This window comes from Takifugu rubripes, chromosome 4, assembly GCF_901000725.2.
Source record: "Takifugu rubripes chromosome 4, fTakRub1.2, whole genome shotgun sequence".
Taxonomy (NCBI): Eukaryota; Metazoa; Chordata; class Actinopteri; order Tetraodontiformes; family Tetraodontidae; genus Takifugu; species Takifugu rubripes.
Window position 1 is genome coordinate 3701892 of NC_042288.1, and position 27676 is coordinate 3729567.

Consider the following 27676-nt stretch of genomic DNA (forward strand, 5'->3'; position numbering starts at 1 on the left):
CGACAGTGTCAGATGACAAACGGCCAGTCCTTGAGGAAAAGCAGTATGTGTCCTACTCCCTCGTTTCTGCATTCTTATTACAGCTGTGATTTACCTGGGAAGTCCCAAGGATAGTTTTTACGAGGTGATTACTGTCCTCTCACAGATTACCTCAGGTCCAACTTTTCATGCCGCTGATAATGTGGTAAGGTAATATAGCAACAGCTGTGCAATTAAATGGATGGGGGGGTGGAGGGGAAGATTTGTGAATAAGCCAAGCGTGGGCTGGAAGACAGAGAAATGACTGTTCGGTAGTGAGAAGCTCTGCGTGATGACGATGGGATTCATGGACTTAATCTCGAGAAGGAGAATCTGCCAGTTTGAACCAGCTGATCAGTTGTTGTGGTCAACTGCAGGCTGTTTGGAGATGATTCAGACCTTCATTTCTGGACGGTTGCATCCCACTACCTTCAGTCGTTCGCCCACACCCGTCAGCTAAGTGTGGCAACCGTAGATGGACAGGTCCAGTGTGAAGGAACCCAATCATCGCCCCACAACCATCTGGATATCTGCCATGATGTCCTGTGTGAGAGCTCTTACTTCCAGGTCAGTTTCCACTTTGTTTGGACTCCAGAAAAGGAATAAAATGCTTAAAACCCAGGTTTTCCCCTTATCCCTGTGCTGGTACAGTACATTCAGTCACCGGCAACAGTGGATCATTCCTCAGTTATCTCTCACTGTCTCACACTGCAGAAGTTTCAATCTCTGAAGTCACTTCTCTCATTTCTCTCCCTTGCTGCTGTTCATCTCCTCAACATTTCCTTACTGTGGTTGCAGCCTGCAGCCACAGTAAAAAGAGCTCAGTTAAAAGAGCTATACTCTCTTTGTGTGCATCAATACTTGTACCAGTGCATTTCAATGATAATAGAACCGAACGCGGCCCTGATGAGCATGGCCTTGCATGGCCTATAAAAGCCTGCAATTATTGACAAAAAGCTATCCAGCTAAAAATTTAGGAAAGAAAATGCTCATATATCAAAGTAAAAATAAAAAACAATTTAAGTAACAATTTAGCTTTCTATTTATCAGAGTGCATTTAATTAAACATTTACCCAAAAACATCTTTATTTTACTGTATACTGTATACCATATGTTAACTTGGAACTATTTTTGATACCAAGGCTTTAGAAATATCAGATCATCAATATTTATATATTTTTTTGTCACTACTTTGTTTTTTGTGGACAGCTATAAAAATAAATGTCTGTGCTACTACTACTAATAATAACAATATAGTAACAATGTGATGTAATAAGAATCTGAGAAAATTTCCTTCCAAAAATGGTTAATTCTGGGCAGAGAAGTCAAACCCTTTTGTTAAAACAAAGAAGCCTCCTCTGATGCTAAATGGATTGTGCATTTTATCCTGTGAGCACATTTAGCCTGTATAGCTGTTTATTTGTGTTTACTGATGCTTTTCTTCAGAGGATTCTTATGTGTATCATGCATGAGGCAATGTTTTGTTTGTGAGGATGTTCTGCTCTCAGTTAACAAGGAGTCGTGCAGTCATCACAAGTAAAAGATGTTCAAAGGCGAACTCACGGTCTGCAGCCACGTTTGCTTAGTGTCCTAAAACAGAAAACCTACACATACCGACCAGTACCTTCAGTTTGACTCTCACCACCCACTGGAACACAAGTTGGGAGTGATCAGAACTCTTCAACACCGGGCCAGAGAAATACCCACCACATCCCAAGGCAGAAAGAAGGAACAGGACCACATTAAGACAGCTCTCGAAACATGTGGCTACCCAGACTGGGCCTTCACCAAAACCTCAAGAAAGCGAGACCCCAGCAAAGGAGAGGAGGAGAGAAACAAACGCCGCAGCGTTTCCATCCCCTACCTCTCCGGAGTCTCGGAGAAGTTTAGGAGGATCCTCCAGAAACACGACATACCGGTTCATTTCAAACCCAGCAACACTCTCAGACAGAGGTTAGTACACCCAAAGGACAAGACACCAGGACCCAAACAAAGTAATGTTGTTTATGCTGTACAGTGTCAGGAGAAATGCAAGGAACTGTACATTGGGGAAACCAAACAACCTCTCCACAGAAGAATGGCACAACACAGACGCGCCACTTCTTCAGGTCAAGATTCAGCAGTCCACTTACACCTAAAGGAGAGTGGGCACTCCTTCGAGGACAGCCAAGTAAGGATACTGGCCAGAGAAGACCGCTGGTTTGAAAGGGGGGTCAAGGAAGCTATCCATGTCAAATTGGAAAAACCATCCTTAAACAGAGGTGGTGGCCTGAGGCACTTCCTATCACCCACATACAATGCAGTCCTCCACTCCTTCCAAGAGCAAAACAAACATTCACACCATTCCAGGAGACCCAGTGACTCACCACCATGTGATCCAGCAGACAAAGGGGAGACACCTCAACAGAAACTAGGTGAACGACCCGACCAACGACCCTGCTAACGACTCTCAGGTGACCACCCAGATCATTAGCATGCAAATGGTCCACAGGGGCTATATATTTTCAAACTCTCTCCCCAGCGATTTCAGAACTGAAGAAGCCTTCTGGATAGAAGGCGAAACGTTTTCAAGAGAAGAAACCCAGTCCAGTTGACAGAGAAAACTACCTTGGATACAATGACCTGGATGATTGAGAATCTACACAGACGTCCTAAAACAGCTTGAGCAGCGTAAATTCGACTGCAATTAATAATATCACAGAGCTTATACTTGCTAAAGTCACTGGCATCTCTGCAAGGATTAATGCCAGTATGACCAAGGATTCAGCAGAATAAAGAATAAGAAGCAAAGGTAGAGCTTGAACTTAAATATGCAACTGTGTGCACCGAGTATCTGGAGAAACTGAGTTTCTCCCACACTGATGTAATCACTAATTTCCCTTTTTAGTATTTAAAAAAAATGAATTGCTGTTTTTGTTTTGCACACTCAGCAGCAGCCAGTGATGAAAGGTAGTACGGGAGGCGCTCCTGAATATTTTAATTACTCTCTCCAGCTCATGACTGTCTTTCCAAAATTGTTTTCCATATCTTCTTTTCTCATCCGCTTATGATCTCAACGTACCCATCAGTTTATATCTCTCACACACATACACAACAGAAAAATGTTTGTGGGTACAAAGAAAGAAAAACCTTGTGAAAGTTCTGGTTTTGCCCATCAGAAATTCCAGCTGGATCGAGTTCACCTGCAGGAGGCAAAGCGCTCCAGCTATGAGCACACTAAGAAGTGCGCAGACCAGCTCCTCTTGCTGGGCCAGGTGAGTATTCCACAATAACAGGGACCAAAATACTTTTTTTACACTGACAGTATCAGGCATGCATTGATACATACACACAAATGCTGTCATGTTATTAAATGTGTTTTTTTAACAATAATTGTGTAAAATGGACAATAAATGCTGCCTCTGGCCTCAGCCTGCAGAGATCGATGTGACCTCTTCCTCATGTCAGCACTCTCCCTCTACAGGCTGCAATCAGCGACTTGTTTGCTGGAGGTGCTGAGCCTCCCTCCAGCAGATGAAAAGAGCAATAATAAACATAATTTCATCTGATTATTTTGTGTTCTTCACCTTCTGCCTCTGCTGCATCCATCATTACGAACTCATCTCAGGGTTGTCTCCCACTCTCCCACAGACTGACCGGGCAGTGCAGTTGCTGTTGGAGACGAGTGCAGACAACCCCAGCTACTATTGTGATTCACTCAAGGCTTGTCTTGTCACCACCATCACTTCATCAGGACCCTCACAGTCCACAATCAAACTTGTGGCAACCAACATGATTGCCAATGGCAAGCTAGCAGGTAGCATCTGTGTGGCTGACAGCTGTTAGTGACCTTCTTTACTGATTATTGATTATTCTGGCAGCAGACAGGAGGGAGGGTTACTGCAATAGAAGTTTCTGAAAAAGCTTAACAAATCCCTATGAATGAACTCTAATTGCTTCTGTATTTCAACATCATTATTTCCAATTCATTTTTTAGATAAGACCTAGCAACATTGTTGAGTGATGGGCTGGGTTTTCTCTGTGTCAGACATGTACAAATTCTGTCTTTCACCATCTGTCAGAGGGAGTGCAGCTGTTGTGTTTGATTGATAAGGCAGCCGATGCTTGTCGCTACTTGCAGACCTATGGGGAATGGAACCGTGCCGCCTGGCTGGCTAAGGTAGCTCAGGATTCAGAATTTATATAACTTGGGATGACATTATTTTGTAACAATTAGGGTATATTTGAGTAATTTAATTGGCCTACATGTCATGTGTGTTTGTTTCTAGGTGCGGTTGAGCCCGGCTGAGAGCTCAGATGTTTTGAAGCGCTGGGCAGAACATCTGTGCTCCCAACAGGTCAACCAGAAGTCCAAAGCCATCCTTGTCCTGCTTTCTCTGGGTTGCTTTTATAAAGTAGGAGAGATGCTCCACAGGTAAGAACATAGAGTTCTACTTTCGTTGTCCTTCACTGACAGGCTGCTGCAGGAGTCATATGGTACAGACGTCATCGAACTGGTAGTCTTGTACAGAGTTAAAGGGGCATCAGTGTGACGGGGATAGACTGGGTCTAGTGCAGATACCATTCACCTCTGTTGATCTCTTCCCATGGCTGTCTTTGGAACAGTATGAGGCAATTCGATCGCACCGCCCTCTTCATCGAAGCCTGTCTCAAGTATGGGTTGATGGAGGCAAATGACACTTCAAATATCCTTTTTCAAAATTCATTACTGCACACTGACAGCTTTTCTATTTAGAGTTAGGGCCACTACCAGCTCTGCTGTGTTTTTTAAAACTGCGACACAAAAGAACTTCTATGCGAAGAACTTCTAACTTCTAAAGTTCAATATACCATATTTTCACGACAATAAGGCGCACCTAAAACACTGAGATTTTCTCAAAAATCGGTTTTGTGGCGGAAGAATGAATATTTTGTTCAATAAATGTGTCGAAACTCACTGTTTTACTTCCGTTGTCATTTTTTACTGTATGTTTTAGCATGCGCCTAAAAATACGGTGCGCCTTATGTATGTTTTAAATACAGAAATAGCACCCATAACTGAGACTGCGCGTTTTAATACAGTGTGCCTTATGGTCGTGAAAATACGGTACATTGATGTGAACTCAAGTGCGTCCTGCTGCTTTTAAATGTTCCTCAACAGTCAAAAAAGTCAATATTACACTCTGGTTATTATAAGACTAAGTCTCAGTAACCTTCACTCTGAAACATTTTAACCATTGTAAAATTACTGTTTTTATCCTTTTCATTTCCAAGAGCAAACAATGCACTTTCCCAAATGAACATCTTCTATTTTAATTTTTATTTAATTCAAATGTTTTGCAGGATTTCTATGCAGATTTTAGCTCTGCCATCCTGCTAACCACTCTGAATGTTGAATTCTTTCCTTGACCAATGTTTGCACATAAACTCATTGAGGCTGCATTTCTGGACTACGCACGGCTGCTCCGCTCACTGGGCCTGAGGGAGGGCGCTGCCCTGTGGGCATCACGGGCCGGCACTGCTGGGGAACAGCTGATGGAAGAGCTGTTCCAGGGAGAAGGCGGTAGCCCAGAAACCATTTTTGGCAAAGAGCAAGTAGAGTTTGTCCAGGAGAGCACAGAGTGATCTCAATGACCCTGGATCTGGCATGTAGCGAAAAGTGCAACGTGTTTGTTTAATTGGATTTCATTGAGGTTATGCAAATTCAGTCTGTATCAGTTATTGTGAACCCGACAGTCCATCACTAAAGATTATTTGTGTAAAATTTCAGAGTTTTTTATGTCTGTGTGTATGCATGCCTGTACCAAGCCTAGAAACATTGTTTGCCCCCATAAGTGAGGTAATGATATGTTAATGTTTTGTTGCTTAATTAATTAACTCAATTGAATTTTATTTCTCATGTCTGTATGCGTAACAGTGACGCATTGCTGTAGCTCTACAGATTAAATAGGTTTTCCACCAGAGATTAAATCTCGAGAATTAATTTAAAATTATCTTTTTTATTTCAGTTGAAAAGTTGCCCACACAGAAGCTTCCTCCTCGTTTTTATTATCAGCATTATTTTTTTTTTTATTATTACATTACAGAATTCCAAAATGTGTTTTTGCACTCTTCATCGAGCCAAAAAAGATCGGGTTCCTTTCACCCCGGGGGGCGCTGTTGCGTTGGTTGACCACTCTGCTTCTTTACTCCCCTTATGTGAAGTAGGAACCATCTAACTTCTAAGGACCCTGCTCTTTTTCGGCTCTTATTAGAATATTATCTCCTATACAGCTGGGAGATTAATCCGACCGCTGTCACCTCACATCTCATTTAATGAGCTGCTGTAGCCAAATTCTCACTGCTGCTTCCTTCATGCTTTCCACTGATGTAGTTTGGATTTTCTTTTTAACATTTTTTTATGACCTGAATGTTGTCGGTCTTTGCCGTTTGTATAATATTATCTCGTCTCTGTGTGTGTTTTTGTGTGAGTGTGTGTGTGCGCCTGTGAGTGTGTGTGTATGCTCCTGCTGTGCTGCATCTACGCTGCTTCCTGTCACAGTCACACAGCCTGACATGCACTATGGGAAACTGTTGATTTGCTTCAGTATGTCGCTGTATTTGCCACCATCTTACGTCCCAATTAACAGAATCGCACACTGTGTGTGAGGCAGTGCAGAATTTGGTTCCTGGGTGTTACTTTTGTGGTGTGAAACTGCATTCACAAAGCACCATGCTTCTATTTTATGAACACATCAATATTTTACAGTACAGTGGATCCCAAAGCAGTGTCACTATAGCAGCCCAGGCCTATTAAATGGGACTCCATGTGCTGTAGATCCAGTTCACAAACTATCATGAAAACTGATGAAAGATAATGTTGCTGTGTATATTATGGAAGCATAATTTTCTGTTCCACCTCTTCATCATTAGAGGCAAAGTAATGTTTGTAGTTTTTCCTCTTTCATTCTCTGTTTATTGTTTACACTGTGATCTGAATGCATTGCGCTATATAAATATTCCAAGAAGAAAAGGTTATGTACATATATGTGGCAATAAAATTAATACAGCCTCATTGCCTGATGTATTAATTGTGTATATAATTTCACTTTACTTTAATAATTAAAACATTGAGGATTTTTTTTTACAGTAAATTGCTTCATAAGAAAAGTTTTAAATAAGTTTATTTTAAAACTTTATTTTAAAAGTTTTAAAATAATTTTTACAAATCCCAGTACTATCACAATCACAGTACTATTTTTAGGATTGTCAAATGTATAATATGCAAATAAATTTGGAAAGCGTGACTATCAGTAAGATTTTCTTCAGCTGAATTCAGGAACCAAGGTGTTTAACGTGATTTGGACTCAGGTGGGCGCTCCTACAACATTGTCAAATGGACAATTGTAAATTTATACTAAATAACTTGCAATTATGCTGCCTTTCATATCCGTTCAGGCAGATTCGGTTTGAAAGTTTCTCCATTTTTCAAACTGTTAAAAACAAAGGGGCCTCTGCACGATTCACATCCGCAATTAATTACCTGCTTTTGACCCAGAAGCAGAGCCCACAGCTCCAGCCTGCTGTATAGATCCAACCCTATTTCACTTTCTTCCACTCACATCTATTCACTGGCATGTGTTCTGTTTCTTCTCATTGTGCAGAAAAAGAGGGCCTGAGGCCTACACAAATCACTCGATTGTGTTCCTTTAACGAGCTAATGAATAACTGCTGGAGAGCCACTGTGGCCATTACAGGCAGGTCATCAGTATGCAGAGCCTTGCTGCAGGAGCTCTGTTCTTGCCCGCAGCTTATTCCTCAGGCTACTACCACCCAAACAGCCTGACTGACTCCCATCTGGCCACCCTCACTTCCTCCTGTTTTCTTCAGTTTGCAATTACGGTAGTCCCTCATTTTTCTTGAGATCCATCCTTGCTTGGCTGAACCCAAAGAAAACAGGCCATCATCATGCCAGCTCATGTTGTTGCTGAGCCACTCCTCTCTGAATTTCCTGGAAGCCTCGTCTGCATCTGTTTGGCTCTCACACTTTCCCAGAAAAAAGTTAAGGTGAAGTCAGAAGCAAAAGATTAAGTGTGCTTGAAACCAGACTAGTGAGGTGAACGATGAGAACAAACAGCTGGATCCAATCAGTCGCACAGTAGCCTGCCTGCTTTGCATTCTTAATCATTTGAATAATCATCTATTGAAGTGGACATCTGTGGGCCCAGTAGAGGCAGAACCAGTACTGCACAGCCAGAACTGTAGATAATTCAATGCAATAGTTCAAACCTGATGGAATGTAGTGAAACTGTCAAGTCATGTGCTTTGATTTCATTGTTTCCATCCTGTAATTCTGAAAATTTTGGACATTTGCTGTGCATCAATTCGTTTTTCCTGTCATAAATGGTATTCAAAAAAGGAATTTCTCTCACTGGTTTGCTGTGATCTCTACATTTAATCTACTTTTTCTCTGAAAAAAATATCTTCTGATAGTTTGATATCTCTTTCTGCCCAGTAAAAGCAGCTGGCCAAAGTCTTTTTGAACTAAAGATGATGGAAATGCAATTTTTAGAAAACAAAACAAAAAAAAAAACCCTCTCATTATTTCTTTGTTTCACTATATTAAAATGTGGTTTATTGAAGTCAGAAATGTTTAGTCACACACTCAGAATGAGATCCTTAAATGCTGACGCTGATTTTTCTTCTCACCCTGTGAACTTTGATTTTTAAAAAGCAGAAGTTGTTTCCTCACAAAAATGTGACTGTGGATATCTGGTTTATCTACAATGCTGACTGGATATCAGCCATCTTGCTAATCAACCTAATGAATGATGTAAGCTATTTGTATATGTAATATGTTATAATGTAACATTTTTCCCTCTGTTTTAGTCCTGCCTTCTGCCTCTCACCCACAGCAGGAACTTTGCCTCCTCACGATCTAACATCATTCACTACACTGCCAAATGCAGCAGTCTAACATTGTCTTTGTATCATGTATCATCCTCAGTTGATGACATCACATTAATGATTATCCCTTTTAGTTGGCAAGGGGTCTTTAACATCCTCTCTGCTTACCTCAGTCGTTTTCACCTTTCTTAGCGCTGTTAACACCTCCTCAATCTAACTACACTCCACAGGGAACCTGACCTACAAACCTGCTCTGACCTGATCCCTCTCATCACCTCCCCTTGCCCATATATGATGGTATCACTGGCCTGATCTCATGACCCGGAGTTCCTCTCACTAGTTAGTCAAGATCTGTCTGTTTCTGTGTCTGAAACGTGTCTGATAAGAGTTGCACCGTCTTTACAGACTTGGTCCTGCAGCAGAGTCCCTCAGGGGATGTTGACACAGAGGGTGCCCAGACCCCACACTCTATCTGATCCCATTTAGATGAATGCCACAGTTGTTCAGCAGACCATGGGCATAACAGCACGCCGCTCCCAGTTCAGGAAAGCAATAGAAAGAGAGAGCAATGTGGGATATGAGATGCTGGGCTCGGGGCAGCGTGGAACAACAGGATCTCTGCAACATTACCGCATAATGACACACTCTTATCAGGCTCTTGTAATGACTGTGCAGACGGAGTAAAAAGGCTTTGGGTAACTCCAAAACAGTTCCTCTGTGGCTCCCATGTGTACAGAATAGAAACACAGCAAGAAATCTGTGACTGCATTGTATTAGGATAAGTTTACTGCTCTCGCAATAACATGATCCTTGAGGGGGCTTGATCGGTGAGGGATAAACAGCAAGCGAGCATACAGTTTACACCAGTGTCTTTCATAAAAGCGATGGACAACAGCTTTCTTTTTCAGTGCATCTGTCTCAACTTTACATGTTATAGTTTTTTTTCAGCACAAAACTCAATAATCTTGTGAAAAAATGTTTGAAGGACTAAAACTGTTTTTATTGAGAATGACTGGAAGAGAAGCACATCTATAATTTAAAAAAAAACAACCAAAAAAACCCCAACCACCTCTGAAAAAGGTGACAACTGAAAATGATTGTTGTAATTCTATTTGATCCATTTAAATTGAGCATTGGTGGATGTGAAAGCAGCACACATCGAGTACGTGTACAGTCAGAATGGAAAGTAAAGGGTTGTTTTTTGTAGTTCATTGTAGTTTATTGATAACAAAGTAATGCTCACTAAGATCTGCTATCACATGATGATAGATATTAGGAGAACCACGAGGACCAACCTGACTGCTCCTCTACTGGATTGTCTGAAGGAGAATCCAACACACATTCAACAAAATCGCTTGAATGTGTGTTTTCTATGTTTCATGGTGAGGTTGTGATGTACAGTAATAGAGAAACCCTTAGATACTACAGAGAGGCCCCTCTCTAGGCTAATTGGAACTATGGGGATGATTATGAAGGAAACAGCCTCATACAGGCTGATGTACGCTTAGTCATCCAGGCTTACGGATGTTGAGTATTCCTTTACAGTGGGACTGAGGATGTAAAGGACAGCTCTGCTGCAGCCCATTTCCTGTGTTGTCGCCTGTGTATATGTGTGTGGTTTGAGCATCTACACTTCTTTACTTGAATGCTGATCCTGCTTTGTGGAAGTGTTTTGTGGAGCTGCATGTTCTTGTTTCTGAGCAGATGACATGTTTCCTCTTTGTGCAGCTTGACTGGACAACTGGGCCTGTGTGTGACTTTGGGAGTGGGTGTCATTGGAGACACTGGAGGCCAAGAAGCAGCGCATTGTTGTATAACAGCCCGTGCAGGTCTGCACTCCTGGGGATACACACGTGCTGGACTGCCAAAAGGGAAGCGGGTCATTGCTGAGCTCGGATGGCAATCAGTCACAACAAACCACTTCGCGAAAAATATGAACACTTTTAGTGTTTAGTGTGTTAATGGTGACTGGACATGAAACAGCAGTTTGTTCTTCAGTTCCAGCATCAGACAGCGATTGGAAAAATGTCACAAGTAAACATTTATTTGCTTTACACCTAATTATACTGCGCTCTCTCAGACAATTCAATTGTCATTTCACAGCATATTTATTTGAAATCCTTAAAAAAAAAAATTGGCACAATAGAATGTATTGTAATCGACGCCGCTTGACGATGAATACTCACCAATATGATGTAACATCCATCAGGGGGCAGCAAAGGCCCGAGAACATATGTATGGGGATTTGGAGGATGAATTCTGTTGAAACGCAGTTCAGTTTTTGGAAGCTTGTGGAATAAGGATCCCAGTAAACCGCCCCCAGTTAGATGGTGTGGAAAACAAATTAGAAAACAAAGAGTCAAAACAAATTACCTACAAATAGTAATACTCTAGGCGGCACGGTGGTGTGGTGGTTAGCACTGTGGCCTCACAGCAAGAAGGCCCCGGCTTCGATCCCCGGTTGGGATTGATTGGGGACTTTCTGTGTGGAGTTTGCATGTTCTCCCTGTGCCTGCGTGGGTTCTCTCCGGGTACTCCGGCTTCCTCCCACAGTCCAAAGACATGCATGATGGGGGATTAGGCTAATTGGAAACTCTAAAATTGCCTGTGAGTGTGAGAGAGAATGGTTGTTTGTCTATATGTGTTAGCCCTGCGATTGACTGGCGTCCAGTCCAGGGTGTACCCTGCCTCCGCCCATTTGCTGGGATAGGCTCCAGTCCCCCCGCAACCCTCAGTGGAGGAACAAGTGGTAGAAAGTGAGTGAGTGAGTAGTAATACTCTAGTCAAATCAGAGCTGCTATTGCAGTAAGCACAAGTTATTTTAGAACATTATCTTTATGTCTGTACATAAATGTCTATACATTCATAAGCAGCTACTAAATTTGGGTTGGGTTGATGTCCTTTTCTTTAAATGGTGAGGGCTGGCTCGCCAAGGAAAGAGGGATGGGTCTCCTCCAAATGCCACCGTGGGTGCGCTAATGCTTACTTTGTTAGCCACAGTAATTCAATTATTACAATGAAGCAGGGATTCCAGCTTCCTCATCGCCCCCACCAGCTTCCGGCAAAAGGACACAGCATTTACATGGCCCCCAGAGGTCTCAGACAGATTAGCACCAAGCCTGATTTTTGCACAGATTTGATTGTGATTCTAATTCTTGTATCATGCTGTTTACATTTATAATGAAAGCCCCATGGGCTTCTGTATTTGGTGTTCATCAACTGGCCTTTGTAAATCACCAACAGATGAGCTAATAATGTTAATTATCCCCAAAGGTGCTCAAAGGTACTGCCACTGTGACTTTGTTGTGCAATCAATTGTTTTATTACCTTTTTCTTCTTCTGTCTGACACGCTGCCATGTTGACGGGACTGGTGGCGGGCGGGTTTGCTGCTTGGTTCATATCTAGTAATGTTTGCTCAAATGGGAATACTCTCTCTCGCTCTCCCACTTCTCTCTCTCTCTCTTCCCCCTTAGAGCCCCTAATCACTCCAGCCTGGGAACCACTCTGAAATCTCTTGGTCTGTGTGTTATTCGATGCTATGAATTAGTCCCTCATATGGAGGGAATAACACAGCAACTGGCAAACATGGCAGCAATAAATCTTTAATAAAATGGTGGCTTAAGTAGAACCAGGAGGTTTTCACTGTCCCTAAAAGATTGGGGTAACTCGATCGGCCCACTAAGGCTCCCCGAGGTTGGGCAGCCAGTAAAGCTCAGCTGAACTTATGGGGAACCTCAGCCCGACATGTGGTTCATTTCAGATCTGTGGTCGGTCACATTCCTGACCTTCAAGCTGATCCCTGGACAGAGGGATTATCATCAAGACAACAACTATTATTAATAAAGTCAAAGTTCTTGGTGTGGCCTGTTTCTTAGGCCATTTTCTTGTTTTCATTTTTAAAATTATTATTTTCAGGTCACCCAAATTAAAATGTGAATGATATCCATTCAGCTCATTTCTGATTCATTCATATACAGGAAATAGCAGCCTTTTTCATGGAATCTAACATTCAACATGTAAGAGCGGATGTGTGTCAGAGTGGGTATGTACGACGAAAGAAACAGATTATATGCGTATGGGAGAGAGCAGATATTCAAAGGCCTGTAAATAAACTAGGAAATCCAAAGGGGGGAGGGTTCAAAGCCCACATCCTGTCTTTTGTCCTGCTGCTGTAATGTGAGGGTCAACTAGTTTAATGCTTATATGCAGACGATCTTCTATTCTCTTTCCTTTAAATGTGTTTGCTATCATTCCAAACTATATACTATTCCTAATATATAGGAATAATATATAATATATATAATAATATAATTTGCTGTGCAGAGTCCATCTTTCAGCATAATCACTATCTTGAGTTGTCATTAAAGCTGCATTTTTAAGCACTGAATACTCCCAGTGAAAGAACCTGTCATGAGTGAGGTGAATGTTGGACCAGGCCTTGGTGCAACACTCGGAAGGCTTGTGAGGCTGACAGCTTCACATCCAGGCTCACAGCTCCAAGAACACAACACACCCTTGCAGGTGCAAGTAAGAACAAAGATATCACATTGTTTGTGAGGAATTCAATTCTTTTATTAATGAACAAGAAAATTATCTTCAAATAAAAACTTGAATTTTCTGAAGTAATGCTTTTTTTAAAAAGAACAAAAAAAAAACAATGTTGCCCAAATCTTTTTCCTCAGTTTGACATTTTGACAGACTAAAAAAATGTAATTCTTCAATCTAAAATGCGCCTTTTATTTAAAAGTACAGTGAAGTCAGCACTTAGCATAAATTACAGAGGTCAACGTAAGCCATTTGTAAAGTGCATGTTAATGCTGGAGTGAGGTGTGGAACGTATGTCAGGTAGTCAGGGATACTTAAAGGAGGCAGGTATGAAGGATGGTGGTCATGGTGTCTCCAGGCTCCCTCTGAGCCCATTGCTGCACATATAAATACCATTCCAGATCCATAAACATGAGAGCTTCTGTCACCACCAAACTACATACAATCTTTAGGATCCAGGTTTAACATTTTGGTATTTATCAAGGCTCCTGGACACATACAGTTCTTTTACTGGGAGGTGCCTCACTGGGTGGCACTTTTGGTGTCTTGAATGGGAAAAATTTATGCTCTATTCCTCTCTCCTCTCCTCTCCTCTCCTCTCCTCTCCTCTCCTCTCCTCTCCTCTCCTCTCCTCTCCTCTCCTCTCCTCTCCTCTCCTCTCCTCTCCTCTCCTCTCCTCTCCTCTCCTCTCCTCTCCCTATTCTATCCTCTACCTGTCCTCCCCCCTTCTCCTCTCTTTCTACCCAGCCGGCCATCAGCAGGAGGGTCCCCCTACATGAGCCTGGTCCTGCTCAAGGTTTCTTCCTGTTAAAGGGGAGTTTTTCCTTGCCACTGTTGCTTGTCTGGGGTTAGGCCCCGGGATTCTGGAAAGCACCTTGAAACAATTTTGATTGTAAAAGATTGATTTGATTTGAAAAATTTCCTAGGTCTACCAAGTAATCTGGGTCCCTGTGTTTCTATGATGGCTCTCCGTGAATCATATTCATTACTGACACCATAGAGGAAGGTCCCCAGCACCAGTTCTGCAGCTGTTACACCTAGAGATCACATGTCTATGGCCTCATTATAAACGCCCCTTACTAAAACCTCAGGAGCCCTGTAGCAGAGAGTCTGGATGGGCCAAGTAGAATCAATATTTTCTAAATACTGAGCCAGTCCATGCTAACTTCACTCTGATTGGCAGCTGGTTACGGTTCACACATAAGATGTTGTCAGGTTTAAGATCGGCATGAACAATTCCAACAGTCTTTAAGTGATCAAGAGCTGTGGACAGCTGATGTGTAATAGGTCTAACCTCAGACACCAGAAGGGCCCTGGTCCCATGACGATAACGATCTATTGGTCAAGGAGCTCAAATCCAGGATAACTGCTCAGAAGAAAAACTGCTCTTCCAGCTGATGACGTTGGACTTGTTTGGATTGAGACGTCTCAGCCCCCCCAGGATGCTGACCTCTCTCTGAGCCACATCAGCAATGTTGTGGCATTACCTGAACAGCTTTACAGCCTCCATCTATTTGGTAGAAAGATTGCAGCAGCTCATCACCACAGAGTAGGTACCTTCTCCCAGGACGTCAATCACCTGGTGATGGGTTCCAACGATCTTCCCTATGAGCTGGCTTCTACTGTTGTCTATATTAGTAGAATGATGTTAGTGTGACAGATTCAGAACCATTGTGTTCTGAATGCAACTATGACTCTTGTTTATATACTACACCCACCATGATGCCATGAGCTATGGTTCAAATGTAAAAAAAAAAATGGACATGACAAATGACATCACAGCCAGGGAACACAAACATTGCATTATTGCACACAATGACAAAACCTTGCATTATTGCAGCATAAGGGCTGTGAAAACATTAAAATTTAAGTGCTAACCCCTCAGCTAGGACCAAATATGCCAGTCAATATTTGCTTTGTGGACACAGAGCAAATGTTCCACCATGTACATCAGGTATTCCTCTGGGAAGTCCTTTTTAGGTACCTGATTGATCACAGGGACTGAGCTTGGGCCACATTGCCAGCAGTAAGTCTGATTGGTTGCTAGATTCTATTCATCAGCATCATGGACAGAAGTTCTATGCAGACACTTCAGGATTGGGTCTATGCTTTTTGCAGATCATGAGGTTCTGGAGTGGAAGGATGCACATTTGGCAAGTGATCATAGTTTCTTTCACCTCCTTGTACACACAGAGTTACCGCTCAAATTAAATGAACCACTATTTTCTCCATGAATATGTGTTTGCCATTAAAACTGGAAAAGAAGAAGAAGACATCCTTTATTAATCATTGTCAGTACACACCTTCAATGAAATTATGTCTCTGCCAACAAAAATACACACATGCACATGTAACATGCAACATGTGGGCACAGAGGGCAGCTGGCATCCAGCGCCGGGGAGCACTTGAAGGGACGTTTAGGGTTGACAGTGGCACTGACAATGAGGATGGGTGGAGGGGGTGGATGGTGGTGCTGCACCCCAGTCTGCTTCCTGGCCACCAATCCAAGTCCAGTCCATTCTTTCTTGGTCCTTGCATGCCTGGGGTTTGAACCGGCGACCTCCCAGTCACAAAAGTTACTAATCAAAGCAAACAAAAATAGTTAGCAATAGGAAAACTGGCAGCAGCTTCTGAAAACAAGATGAAAAACAGTCGCTGTCTCCTTTTAGAACTCTTTCTGACGTCTTCTGCGTGCAGTTGAAATCCCTTTTGTTTGGAGGTGTTGACGTATGAAGATTGATACATTTTTGCAGGGGTACCCCCCATCCCATCCACTCTTGAAAATGTTTTGTTAGAAGTAAACTCATCCACATGTGTGTTTTTGAAACCCACACAGTGAGAAAAAATGAGTTCCAGGAATTGGACAAATGTTTAATATTCCAAAGCCAGACCGCACCAAATCGACCGAAGATACATGCAAACTGAAAAAAAACTTATATACTTTTTATACAAACTATATAAAAGTTTTTCTATTAAGCTTCCTCTAGGTGGATTCTTAAGTCTGGGTTTGGCAGTTGTCAGCTTCAAAGGCTCTGTTTTGGCCAGCAGAAGAATCTTGGCATGCTGTGATTTTAGAGTGAGATTGCTGCCAGGTTTTTTGTTTTGTTTTGTTTTGTTTTTGTGTGCATGTTGCTCATTTAGTTCTGGAGCTGAAATTGCTCTGTAGCTCTTTGTGGCTTTTTGCTTCAGTTCCTATCATGGAGAAGAATATCTGTCCTACTTTGAACTTCTTTTTTGCTGCACAATTGCATGCTTATACTTTCTAAATCTAAATCACCGCTCACTGAATCACCTTGTCGCCTTAAAAGTTCCAATCAATCAGAACATAATTAACATTCATTCAATTTTTTTTATTTTTTTTCCTAAGCATGCAGGAAACATTTTATCATTTCTTTGTGCAATACACATGAGTATTTTGTTATATTATATATATTTATTGTACCTTTTCTGTATTTTTTTTTAACTTATTGTAAATTCAGAATGTTGATACAATGGAATGGCAATGGCTGTTTATGCATTATAAACATCTTTGATTCCAATGTTTTCTAAATGAAAAATACATTTTCAGACAATTAACAATTAATTCAGCTGCATTTTATTCCAATCACCCACCAAATGTGTAATTGCATAAGAAAGATCTAGGAGTTTGCTCAGCATGCACCCATTCGTGGTCTGTCTGTTGGCTTCTGACAATCAGCACACGTTACCAATTAGCTCTCTCTGATTTTCCCAAAATTTCTTTCTTTTGTTTTCTGCTGAATGTCGCTGGAAGGAAAACGGTTCACTGGCGCCACTTAGTGGTAGACATACAGTTGTCAGAATTTTTAATAATCTTTTTTACATTTTATTATATTGCAGATACTAAAATCAGCAGCGGAAAAACACCACCGCAGTGTGATACTGCTGGAGAATCTTGATTCGCATAGACCTAAGGTAGTTTTTTACAAACTCCAGGTATAAATTCTTATATAGACAGGTGTGCGTCTTTTCCACATTATCTTCGATTAATTGAATTTATCACGGATTCCAATCAAGGCTTAGAAAATGCTCAACGGTGAAAATGATAAATGAAAAGCTTCTGGAGGTAAAGGTCAAGTGTCATAGCATAAGGTCTGAATATGTACATCAATGTAGTCTTTTTTTTAAAAATGCAGGTTAAAAAAAAGTTTAAACGCCTGTATTCATTTAGTCTTTGTGGGTTATAGAATGTAGATCAGTTGGATAAAATTTGATTTAAAAAATCCATGACAATATATGCCAAAAGTGAAAGGCCCTGCAAACTTTCTAACTTTACCATATACAATATTATTATACTGACTTCTCTTTTACAAGATATGAAATGGTTTTTTTTAAATGTTTTAAATAGAAGGTAGGGGGAAAAAGTCACAGTCCTGAAATTTATGAAAAAGTTTCAAATATGGTCTGATGTGAATTATTCATGTCAGTGGCTGGTCAATTCAGAGCCATCTAGCCGTTGTTGTTATTTCTTTGTACAAAATATGTATATAAAATGTGTGAATTTATTTTTTTCAATGTATTGGAGGTGAATGAAATTTTTTTGGATGGATACATGCAAGGTTAATTTTGTGTATTTGATATATAATATGTGGCTGCATCAGTGCACAAATCCTCCATCTGCTGTTTCTCTTGTAATTTATTAGTTATGAGCTGCTGATAAAACAAATGTGATATCATTAACCTGCATTCTCCGCATGAACTGCGAACATGATGAATGAATTAAGTGCCTATGATGCAATATCAAACCCTTTTCTTGGTTACACCCCCCCCAAAAAAACAAACTTTTACTTGCTCTTTTAAAATCTTAAAGACATCAGTTAGTGAGACTTGCTCAGAATTCCATATATCCCCTGAATCTTTTGAGATGTTATCCCAAGAAAAAAGTTTTTATCCACCCATCTATCCATCCTCTCTGACAGGTTTATGAGTTAGGGGGGTGCGGGAGTATAAACCAGCACAGAGGCAGGAGGGGGTCGTCGCTCCGTGGGCCATCCCAGGAAAAAACTCCACATTTGCACCTGGGACACATCACCAGTCAAACAAATATTCAGGGAGCTGAAAAAATGTTTTTGTTTCTATTCTTCATGTGACCACCACTTTTGTCTGTAGCTGAAAGCTAGATCTTATATTTAATATAGAAGTCACAACTATACATTTACGTAGAAAACTATCACAGGTTATTTGAAGTGAATGTATGTTGAAAAAAAATTACAAATGAAAGTTTGATTTAAATGGATGAATAGAATGTTTCTTATATTCTTGCATAATTGTTCTATGATTCTATAGTGTTACTAGTGAAATCTGCAGCGGTTTTAAGCTGTGAAATTCCTGAACAAACAGGTTGACTGGGAAGATGATGTACTGTATAGGCTGCAGATGAACATTTATTTCAGCTCATCTGCTTCAGCCCAGCTGGATTTCTACATCTTCACTCTGGACTCCATCCATCCATCCATCCATCCATCCATCCATCCATCCATCCATCCATCCATCCATCCATCCATCCATCCTCTACCGCTTATCCGGGGTCGGGTCGCGGGGACAGCAGCCTAAGAAGAGAAGCCCAGACTTCCCTCTCCCCAGCTACTTCTTCCAGCTCATCCGGAGGGATCCCCAGGCGTTCCCAGACCAGTCGAGAGACATAGTCTCTCCAACGTGTCCTGGGTCTTCCCGGGGGTCTCCTACCGGAGGGACATGCCCTGAACACCTCACCAGGGAGGTGTCCAGGGTGCATCCTAACTAGATGCCCAAGCCACCTCATCTGGCTCCCCTCAATGCGGAGGAGCAGCGGCTCTACTCCGAGCTTCTCCCGGATGGCAGAGCTTTTCACCCTATCTCTAAGGGAGAGCCGAACCACCCTACGGAGGAAGCTCATTTCGGCCGCTTGTACCCGTGATCTTGTTCCTTCGGTCATTACCCAAAGCTCATGACCATAGGTGAGGGTAGGAACGAAGATCGACCGGTAAATTGGACTCCTGCTTGTAATTCCCTTCCTCATTTTCCTCTTTGCATTGACAAAGGGGAACCACATACAAAAGGGAGAAAAAATGCTCATTCTACTGCTGCAAGTGTATAAAGTGTTGTTCTATAATTGGTCTTTTTAGTGAAATAATATTTACAATAATTGGTCTGTATTGAGTTGTAATAAAGACTTCTCCCCACAAAAGGAAATGCTGGGATCTCTCTACCAGTATGCCAAAACCACAGAGAGCTTACAGCTCAGATGACAAGACAGGCAGATTGTGGGGAAGGGGTCGGTGAAATTTAAAAAAGTGCTCTCTGTAGGATCCTGTAAAAGCTTTCATATGTAGGATGATGACCCGAGGGTTTGAATCTCAATGAGTGCACTGTGGTTTGGCTCCCTCTAAAAGAAGTCCACCAAAGAGTTTCCACAAGAAGAGGAGAGCATCTTTAATGTTACACATCGTAGCTGCCTTTTAACTGTATTAATCTCATCGATTATCTTTTTATCCTGTCAATCATTTGTTTTAGTGGTTCAGCGAAAGATAAGAGTGCTGATAGTCAGAAGCTCACATCTTGATGCCATCAAAAAGGACAATGAGTAAACAGGAAGAAAAATGCAGCAGACCAAGAGTTTATTTCATTCTGGAGGGATTACATAATTTATTAATCTCTCTCTATTCTGTAATATTTTTCTATTCCAAAATCAGGCATTTTTATTTCTCTCCTGACTGCAAAGGTTCACACCTTTGGTATCTACAGTGACAAAGATTTTCACAGTCATGAGTGTCATTGTTGACTTCAACATTTCAGAAAATAAGAGCCAGAATAGGAAAAAGTCATTCTTCCAGAACTGGTTAGGATTTGGAGTTATTGAAATGATTCCCCCATACACACATTTCACACACTCTAGCAATGTTAATGTCCCACCTCCGTCCGTCCCTTTTTCATTCCCAGCATCCTGTCTCTCTCTGGATGTCAGTGTGATTTCTGTTTAGACTCGAGGCTGTCTTGGGATGATGCTACACAGCTCTGACAGTGAAGCGTCAAGAAAATAGAAGTGAGATGAATCTTCTTTATCTCCTCCTCCTATGATATATTACATTCTTCCCCCCTTCTTCTGCCTCCTTTAGCCTTCAGTGTGTCAGCTGGATACAGCTTAAACATGATCAGGTAATCATTGACACCATTAACCATATTCCATGAACTATTATTTTCTCTCTCTCATGCACACAGAGAAAAAAAGAGATGTGGGGAGCAGGATATGCTTGGGTCAGCTGCGCTCTTGGGCCATATTTTTAAATTCTATTCAGGATTTTCTAAGTCTAAAATGTTTTCTTAGGTAGCTGTGTATTTAGACATTACATTGCCAGGTTTGTGTCAACATTTCCAGTGCTCTTGCAGTGTTAATGGCTGGACTGTGAATTGTCTCCACAGTAATGGTCGACTGTAGCCAGGCTGGTGACGTACACCAGCGACTCTACGCTGTCCAAAAGAAATAGCAAGTGTGTTTGTGTGTATTTTGAGATATATTCAAAGTCCACAGCCCCCTCCCTCATGTGGGCAATAGAGTGATTGGGCGGTCAACTGCCAACTTCTGCTTTCTTCATTGGAAGGTTTTTGGTGTAGCAAACTTGGCGCCTAGTAGGTCATTATGGTCCAGAAACCTGCTTTCTGTCACTTTCAGTGGCCCCATCGCTTTGAGCAGGAGTTGTCCTCACCGAAGTAACAGGAGCTTATAACCAGTCTCACCATTGCAGCATAAAGCTGCCAAGACCTGGTGGCCTCCACAGGTCTGACTAAAAGTTAGAAGCTCAAGTGTCCAGATTTTAGCATCTTTCTATGTTTAGAATCACACAGCCACACAATCACCCATATCTGTGAGTTTATGGTCACTCAAGCTTTAATTCCAGCATGAGAAATGGAATGCAGCAGCCTTGCACTGAGCCATGCCACCCAAGGGCGTCGACTTACTTCAGAACTCCTTACTCCAATCTGGGCCAAAAGAGATAAGCACGCTTCAGATTGGCACCGTTAGTATTGTGCTGTGTGGTTGGGGGTATTGACCAAACAGAGAACAGGTGTGCAAGCTCTCCGCCTTTCAGGTGGCCTTCCCAGCAACCCTAGAAAAGCTTCACCACTCTGGGGCTCATGCACACCTTGTGCAAACACAGTAAACGCTTGGATTGCTTTACACTACACTATGCTTTTATAAAAATCTGTCCCTCTGTGACGGGCCTTTTCCCTGCCTATAGTTTGATAATCTGCAATACAAAAGAATCTATTCACAAGTGTGGGAACAAAAGCATTGATAACCAGCTTCCTTCACACCATTCTAAGCTGTGCTGACATTGGTGACGTGGCCAGTTAGGCAGATGTTAGCGGGGTAAACTGAGTGCACCGCCATCTATCTGCTTCAGGTTTTATGAGCCATGAAGTGGCAGCAGGTGAATGGTGCTTTTTTGTGACTGTGACTAATAAACTCTACTCCTTATGCACACAGTTCGATTTCATTAACAGCACCTTGTATGGTGCAAATGCTTAGTTTCAATTGTATTTTGATTAGAACCATAAGTGCATCAATATAAATTTTACCTCTTTGAAAAGCAATCTTATGGCATTTATGACTTCCAAACAGCAAAGAACCAATGAAGTTATGTAATTCACAATCAGTATGAAAACAAAGGGAGACCAAATCTCCACTTATTTCCACTTTATTTTACACTTTTAATTAACTGCCATTAGTTACAGTTCTTATTTCACATTTGTGGTCACTCTCCTGCATCAACAGGTCCTGTGCAATAAAGAATTTACTGTGAATTTGTCAGTCTTTGCATATGAATAATTACTATTGCACCATGATTTACTGGTGTTGTAATCCCCTGTAGCATGATTCTTTCAATTCTGCACAGTTTTGTAATAGGTAATTATTGTGTTGATAAGACACAAATATTTTTTGCAACAATTTTAGAGATCAATCTTTATTTAAATCAAATCAATCTTTATTTATATAGCATCTTATACAATCAAAATTGTTTCAAGGCTGACCCTCCTGAGATGACAGACCTCATTGCAGTATTGATGTATATAGAGATGAAAGACCTGCAGGCAAAGGTTACACAAATCCATCATCCTTCAAATGATAGTTGACTGATATTACAGCACTTCCTGTTGAGTGTCAACTGTTCAACATCTGAGTTTGAAGTTTTAAAGCCAGCAGGAGCGATGCTGGGATAAGAGGCTTTCCCTTTTCATACAGTAGGGTTAGCTATGGAGTTCCACAAGGTTCTGTACTTGGGCCAATCCTTTTCACCTTGTACATGCTTCCCTTAGGAAACCTTATTCTGCAGGATGGAATACATTTTCATTGTTATGCTGATGATCCTCAGCTATATTTATCCATGAAACCAGAGGAGACAGAGCAGTTAGTGACGCTTCAGACCTGTCTTAAAGACATAGAGTCTTGGATGACCTCAAATTTCCTTTTCCTTAACTTAAGGAAAAACCAAGGTCATGATGTTTGGTCCTGAAGCTCTCAGGGATAGATTAGATGACATTATCATTCTAGATGGTATCTCCTTAGCCTCTCATCTTAGACCCACCTCATCAGCAAGAGGGTCTCCCTACATGAGCCTGGTCTTGCTCAAGGTTTCTTCCTGTTAAAGGGGAGTTTTTGATTGGTAGAGACGCTATATAAATAAAGATTGATTGATTGATTGACCGACTGACTGACTGACTGATTGATTGATTGATTGATTGATTAACTAATAATCTGGAGGGTCAGTATCGGGGGATAAACATGGATGAAACAAGCCTTGGCTCATGACGAAGAGTTGGCTTTGATGTGCTACACTTTGGTAATTCCAGCTAAAGCTGTGTCGTTTTCCCAAGGAGAACCCTAAACTCCTTAGGAATATGCTTAACCTTTCTTTATATTGGAAGACCAAAAGCATTCACCATCTTTTCATGTCTTATTCTGATGGCCTGCATCCTATTTTCCTTTTGCTTTTCACAAAACTAGAGGTGGCAAAATGAAGCTTCTTTTTGTGTTCTCCGTGCAAGCTGATTTCTGCAGCCCAATCATTATCAGGACCTGCCCCTCCAAAACAGCTATCTGGTCTAAGTGATATCAAATACAACTCAAAAGTGACATTAAATGTAATTTTCTGCAGCATTTTGAGTAATGACAGAGCTGAAAAACTGAATCTCAGTGCCAGTCTGCTGACTGCCGGTTCGGACGGAGGCCCAGAAAACTGGAACCGTGATGGAAATTTGGTCGTGTGACTCAATAAGAAGGAGCCACTACAGGAAGTGTTTTCTGTTAACACCTTTCCCTTATTGTGTCCTTGATTTTGTTGTACTGACCTTTTTGCTGAGACCATAGCTGAGGGAAGAGGGGTGCTCCTATCTGTTGTAGGTCAAGACAATATTAGCCTGCTGTGGCCTGCAAGCCTGCAGGGGCCCAAGCCTGTCTTCTTGACACACCTTCAAGGCATCAAGAGTGAGGAATGCACCCTAAATCTCCACCCCTTTCTCCCACTCTGAAGAACCATAGATGGCCTCTTTATGGAACACAACCAAGACCTGCAGGCTCCACATCTCTCCGTTTTTAATGTTTGCCTTTACCACCTCACCTTTGGCTCTTTTTCTTGCTTTTCTGCACAGACTGTACACAGTGGCAGAATACACAATGCACTGAAGCCAAAGACCTTTCATAGGGTCGTAGTGGGCCTGACAGGGGGCCCTGATAAAGGGGCCTGTGAGGACCAAGAGAACAAACATTACACCACTGAGTAAACCGACCCTGGGGCCCACTGCTGTGCACCTTTGTTATTTCAACCCGCATGCAGCCCGTTGCATCAAAGAGTAAATCCGATTCCTATCTCTGGATTATAATGTAAATTCTATCCAGGAAGGCGGAGCTTCCTACCGCATCAACTCCGCAATTGAATTTTACTTATTTCATATCTATGTAAAGCCAGTTCAGAGTAGTCTTAAAAGGCTATTTTAGACTTACAGAATACAGTCTCAGCCATGTCTGGCTATGATAAACCAGCTCAATTATTACAGTGAATGTTTGTTTAGTATATTAATGGTTAATTAAAAAGGAAATGGCTTCCTAAAGATCTTAGTTAATATTTCTGGAACTAGTGTTATCTTGTATAACTTTGGGGACAAAAAGTGCTGTGGGTGAAAATCTTTTTTACCCACTACCTTACATGACACTGATTTATTGGAATTTCTCATAGAAAAGCACAGGACTAACTATAAAACAAATATTTCCGTCTCGTTTGTTATTATGGAGCCATGGACAACCTTGTGGTTACAATCTGGTGATTGGACAGTTTTTTGATGTGTGCATTTTTTAGACTCCTCCACATTTTATGAAGTGCATCTTTTGTCTTCCTGATGTTGACTTATGTGGACTTTGCCTTCAAAGACACAATCATTGACCAGAGTCAATGAGTCAGAGGCTCTGTATGCACATGCCAAACATGCAAGTAGTTGCTCCAGTTCATTATAGGAAGATCAGCTCACTGTGCGGCTTCCAAAGTTCTTCCTGCTCTCATCCAGAGCACTGTTTGGCAGCTCAGCCCAGACTGTACAGATGGAACAGTCTCACCTTGGTAAACTGCTACTGTAGCCTTTGATTAAAGCTGATGACAGATCATTAGAGCCACACACAGCTGCCATTTATACTCATAATCTGTCGCATACAAGTAACCTTGGATGTGTGTACAGGTGTGTTTGCATGTGTGAGTTATAGTCATGTGGGAAAGTTATACATACTTAAATCCAGCTTCCAACCTAATTTGCTATTATTTCATGTGTGTTTCATTATTTTTATTATTATTAGAATAATAAATGAATATCTGTGAATAGAAGGAACGGGGTGTTTTTGTACCTCCTGTTGTCTTTCTTTCTGCCATCAAAAAGTGTTAAAACTGACCAATCCCCCAACAATCTCAGTTTAAGCATGTGTGTGCCTTGGGCATCTTGGCCATGTCTTGTACAAAATGACAATGTTTTATCAGGCAGGCAGGCAGGCAGGCAGGCAGGCAGGCAGGCAGGCAGGCAGGCAGGCAGGCAGGCAGGCAGGCAGGCAGGCAGGGAGGCAGGCAGGCAGGCAGGCAGGCAGGCAGGCAGGCAGGCAGGCAGGCAGGCACCTGAACAAGACAATGATGTAGACAATGATGTTGACAATGCAACATTTCAGTCTGTGTCTTTGGCGACAATGCTGTCTGCAGTTTGCAGAATAAATGTAATCTAGACTTAATAAACTACGCATAGTTGTTATCATTTCCTGGTTAGAGCTGCAGATGAGTCTGAGCTCTTTTTGACCTTACATATGTAAAGCAGCATGTCAGTGCTGAGTTGGTGCTTTTCCATTGACTCTTGAGGCTGATTGAGATTATTTATGACTCTCAAAATGTAATGAAAATGCAGCTGAATCCAAGCACAGCTTGGAGTTTCCATGGAATTTAATTGCTGTTAACCATGATAGAAGAGGGAGAACTAACATTTTTATATTATTTCTAAAACAATCCTAAAAACTACAGTTATTTCTGCATCTGTATGACTATATTATATTCCTGGGAATGGGGTAGCTCTTGACATGCCCTGTGCCCTTTCACCTCATACCACTGAGGGAATTTTTTGTCTTATCTTCTCCTCATTGTTGTTTTTTCTAATGTGGAATTTAATTTACCGGGTAAGTGGTCCGTTAAGTTAGAATAAATTGCAGATAATTGTCCCATTTGGACAATGGACAGCACGATTGCAAGACAAATGCTGAGTGAAAGTGGATGCCTGAGAGTTCAAGGTCATTTGAAGAGAGAGAGAGCGAGAACGAGTGGGCTCCACGTGTTTGTTCTTCTGTTCACAGTGTTTTTAAAGCAGCCCTGTGCTGACCAAGGGATAAACTCCTAAACTCTATGTAATTGTCCTCTAAAATAACACTAACCATGTTTGCTCTGGCATCTCGTAGTGTGCAGGCTGCATGGGAGGAGCTGGAGTCCAGCACATTTAGGCACATGCTTTATTTTCTTACAGTATCTGTGTTTGCCATAGATTGTCAAACTTTTTGAGGGCAATGGGGGTGCAACTAGATATCCACAGAACTTTGCTATGTCAAGGCATGTCTCTATTTTGACATCCAACCCTCAAAAAGGAGACAAAAAGCATGTTGAGCCAATGCTGCGTTGTTTTTCCCTGTCTGATAATGTACCCGTGAAGTCTACCTGAGGTGCAGTTCTGAATGTTAGACCAGACCAATTGCTTAAGATTGTGAATGACAGCTCTTTAAGGCAGAGGCCGGCCCGGGTGCGAGAAAAAGGCACAGAGCTTCAGCTTCTAGACTTGATTTACAACCTGAGCACAATGATTCCAGTGATCATTATAAGAAAATAACATATCAGGCTCATTTAAGAGATGACAGCTCTAAAATTGAAGTATTGTGAGAAAGTTTTCATTTTGTTTTCTTGGCCACTTTATTCCTTTCAGGGTCATGGGGAGGGTGCTGAAGCCTGTCCCAGCTGCATATGGGCGAAGGCAGGGTCCAGCCCTGGATGGGTTGCTGGTTCATTGCAGGCCCCTATGTGAGCAATTGTAGATTCCGTACCTTGGCAGTGCCCTTAAGGTGTTCTGGCACCCCCCCCTCCCTCCTTCCCATTACCAGACCACCTTCTATGTTTTGGACCAGGTCTTGAAACAAAAACTCATTCCTCAACAGACTGAGCTATCACTGCCATTGTTAGAAAGTCAGAAACTTTTTCTTACCTAATGGTTAATACAGCACTGATTTTTATTTATTTCATTATACCAATTCCTAATTTTGTCTTTGCGTATGTCACCCATGAGACCGGCACAACCAAGCTATTTATAAAATCTTTAACAACTGAGAAAAAATATTTTCAAATATTAAATATTGTTGTATAGTTGTCAAACAACAGTTCATTTCCTGTTAGCAATGATTTCAGGAAATTAATACAAGCAAAAAGTTACGAATCAGAGCTGTCTATAGCACAGGGACACACAAATGCTGGACTGGCAAACTACATACCCTCGTCTCTTCAACTCAGTGAGGGACCACTCTTCCTGAAGTCAGTTTTTATTAACTATACATTTTATTTTAAATGATTTTTCTTTGAGCAGCTTATGATGAGTCAATGGGTTAGCAGCAGGTCAAAGGTCAGTCTTTAATTAAGTCAGTTAAGCTATAAACCTAAAATGCATGAATTTAGAAAAAAAAAGAAACTCGAAACACTG

General features: G+C 41.5%; 1 protein-coding gene and 1 long non-coding RNA gene across 2 annotated transcripts in view; one reads left to right on the forward strand and one right to left on the reverse strand.

Annotated features, from left to right (window-relative positions):
• wdr11 (WD repeat domain 11) overlaps positions 1-7051 on the forward strand; it is a 38505-nt gene extending 31454 nt beyond the window's left edge. Inside the window, exons 23-29 of the mRNA XM_003963700.3 lie at positions 396-585; positions 3177-3272; positions 3649-3814; positions 4080-4177; positions 4287-4432; positions 4624-4703; positions 5420-7051. Coding sequence (XP_003963749.1) covers positions 396-585; positions 3177-3272; positions 3649-3814; positions 4080-4177; positions 4287-4432; positions 4624-4703; positions 5420-5622 — 979 coding nt within the window. The 3' untranslated portion in view covers positions 5623-7051. The remainder of the gene's footprint in view (positions 1-395; positions 586-3176; positions 3273-3648; positions 3815-4079; positions 4178-4286; positions 4433-4623; positions 4704-5419) is intronic.
• Positions 7052-15695: 8644 nt separating this feature from the next.
• LOC115249683 (uncharacterized) lies at positions 15696-24061 on the reverse strand. Its single transcript, XR_003888364.1, has 2 exons — positions 23774-24061; positions 15696-16008 (listed from the first exon to the last, which is right to left on the reverse strand). It is a non-coding gene; the product is annotated as an uncharacterized lncRNA (long non-coding RNA).
• Positions 24062-27676: the final 3615 nt, after the last annotated feature.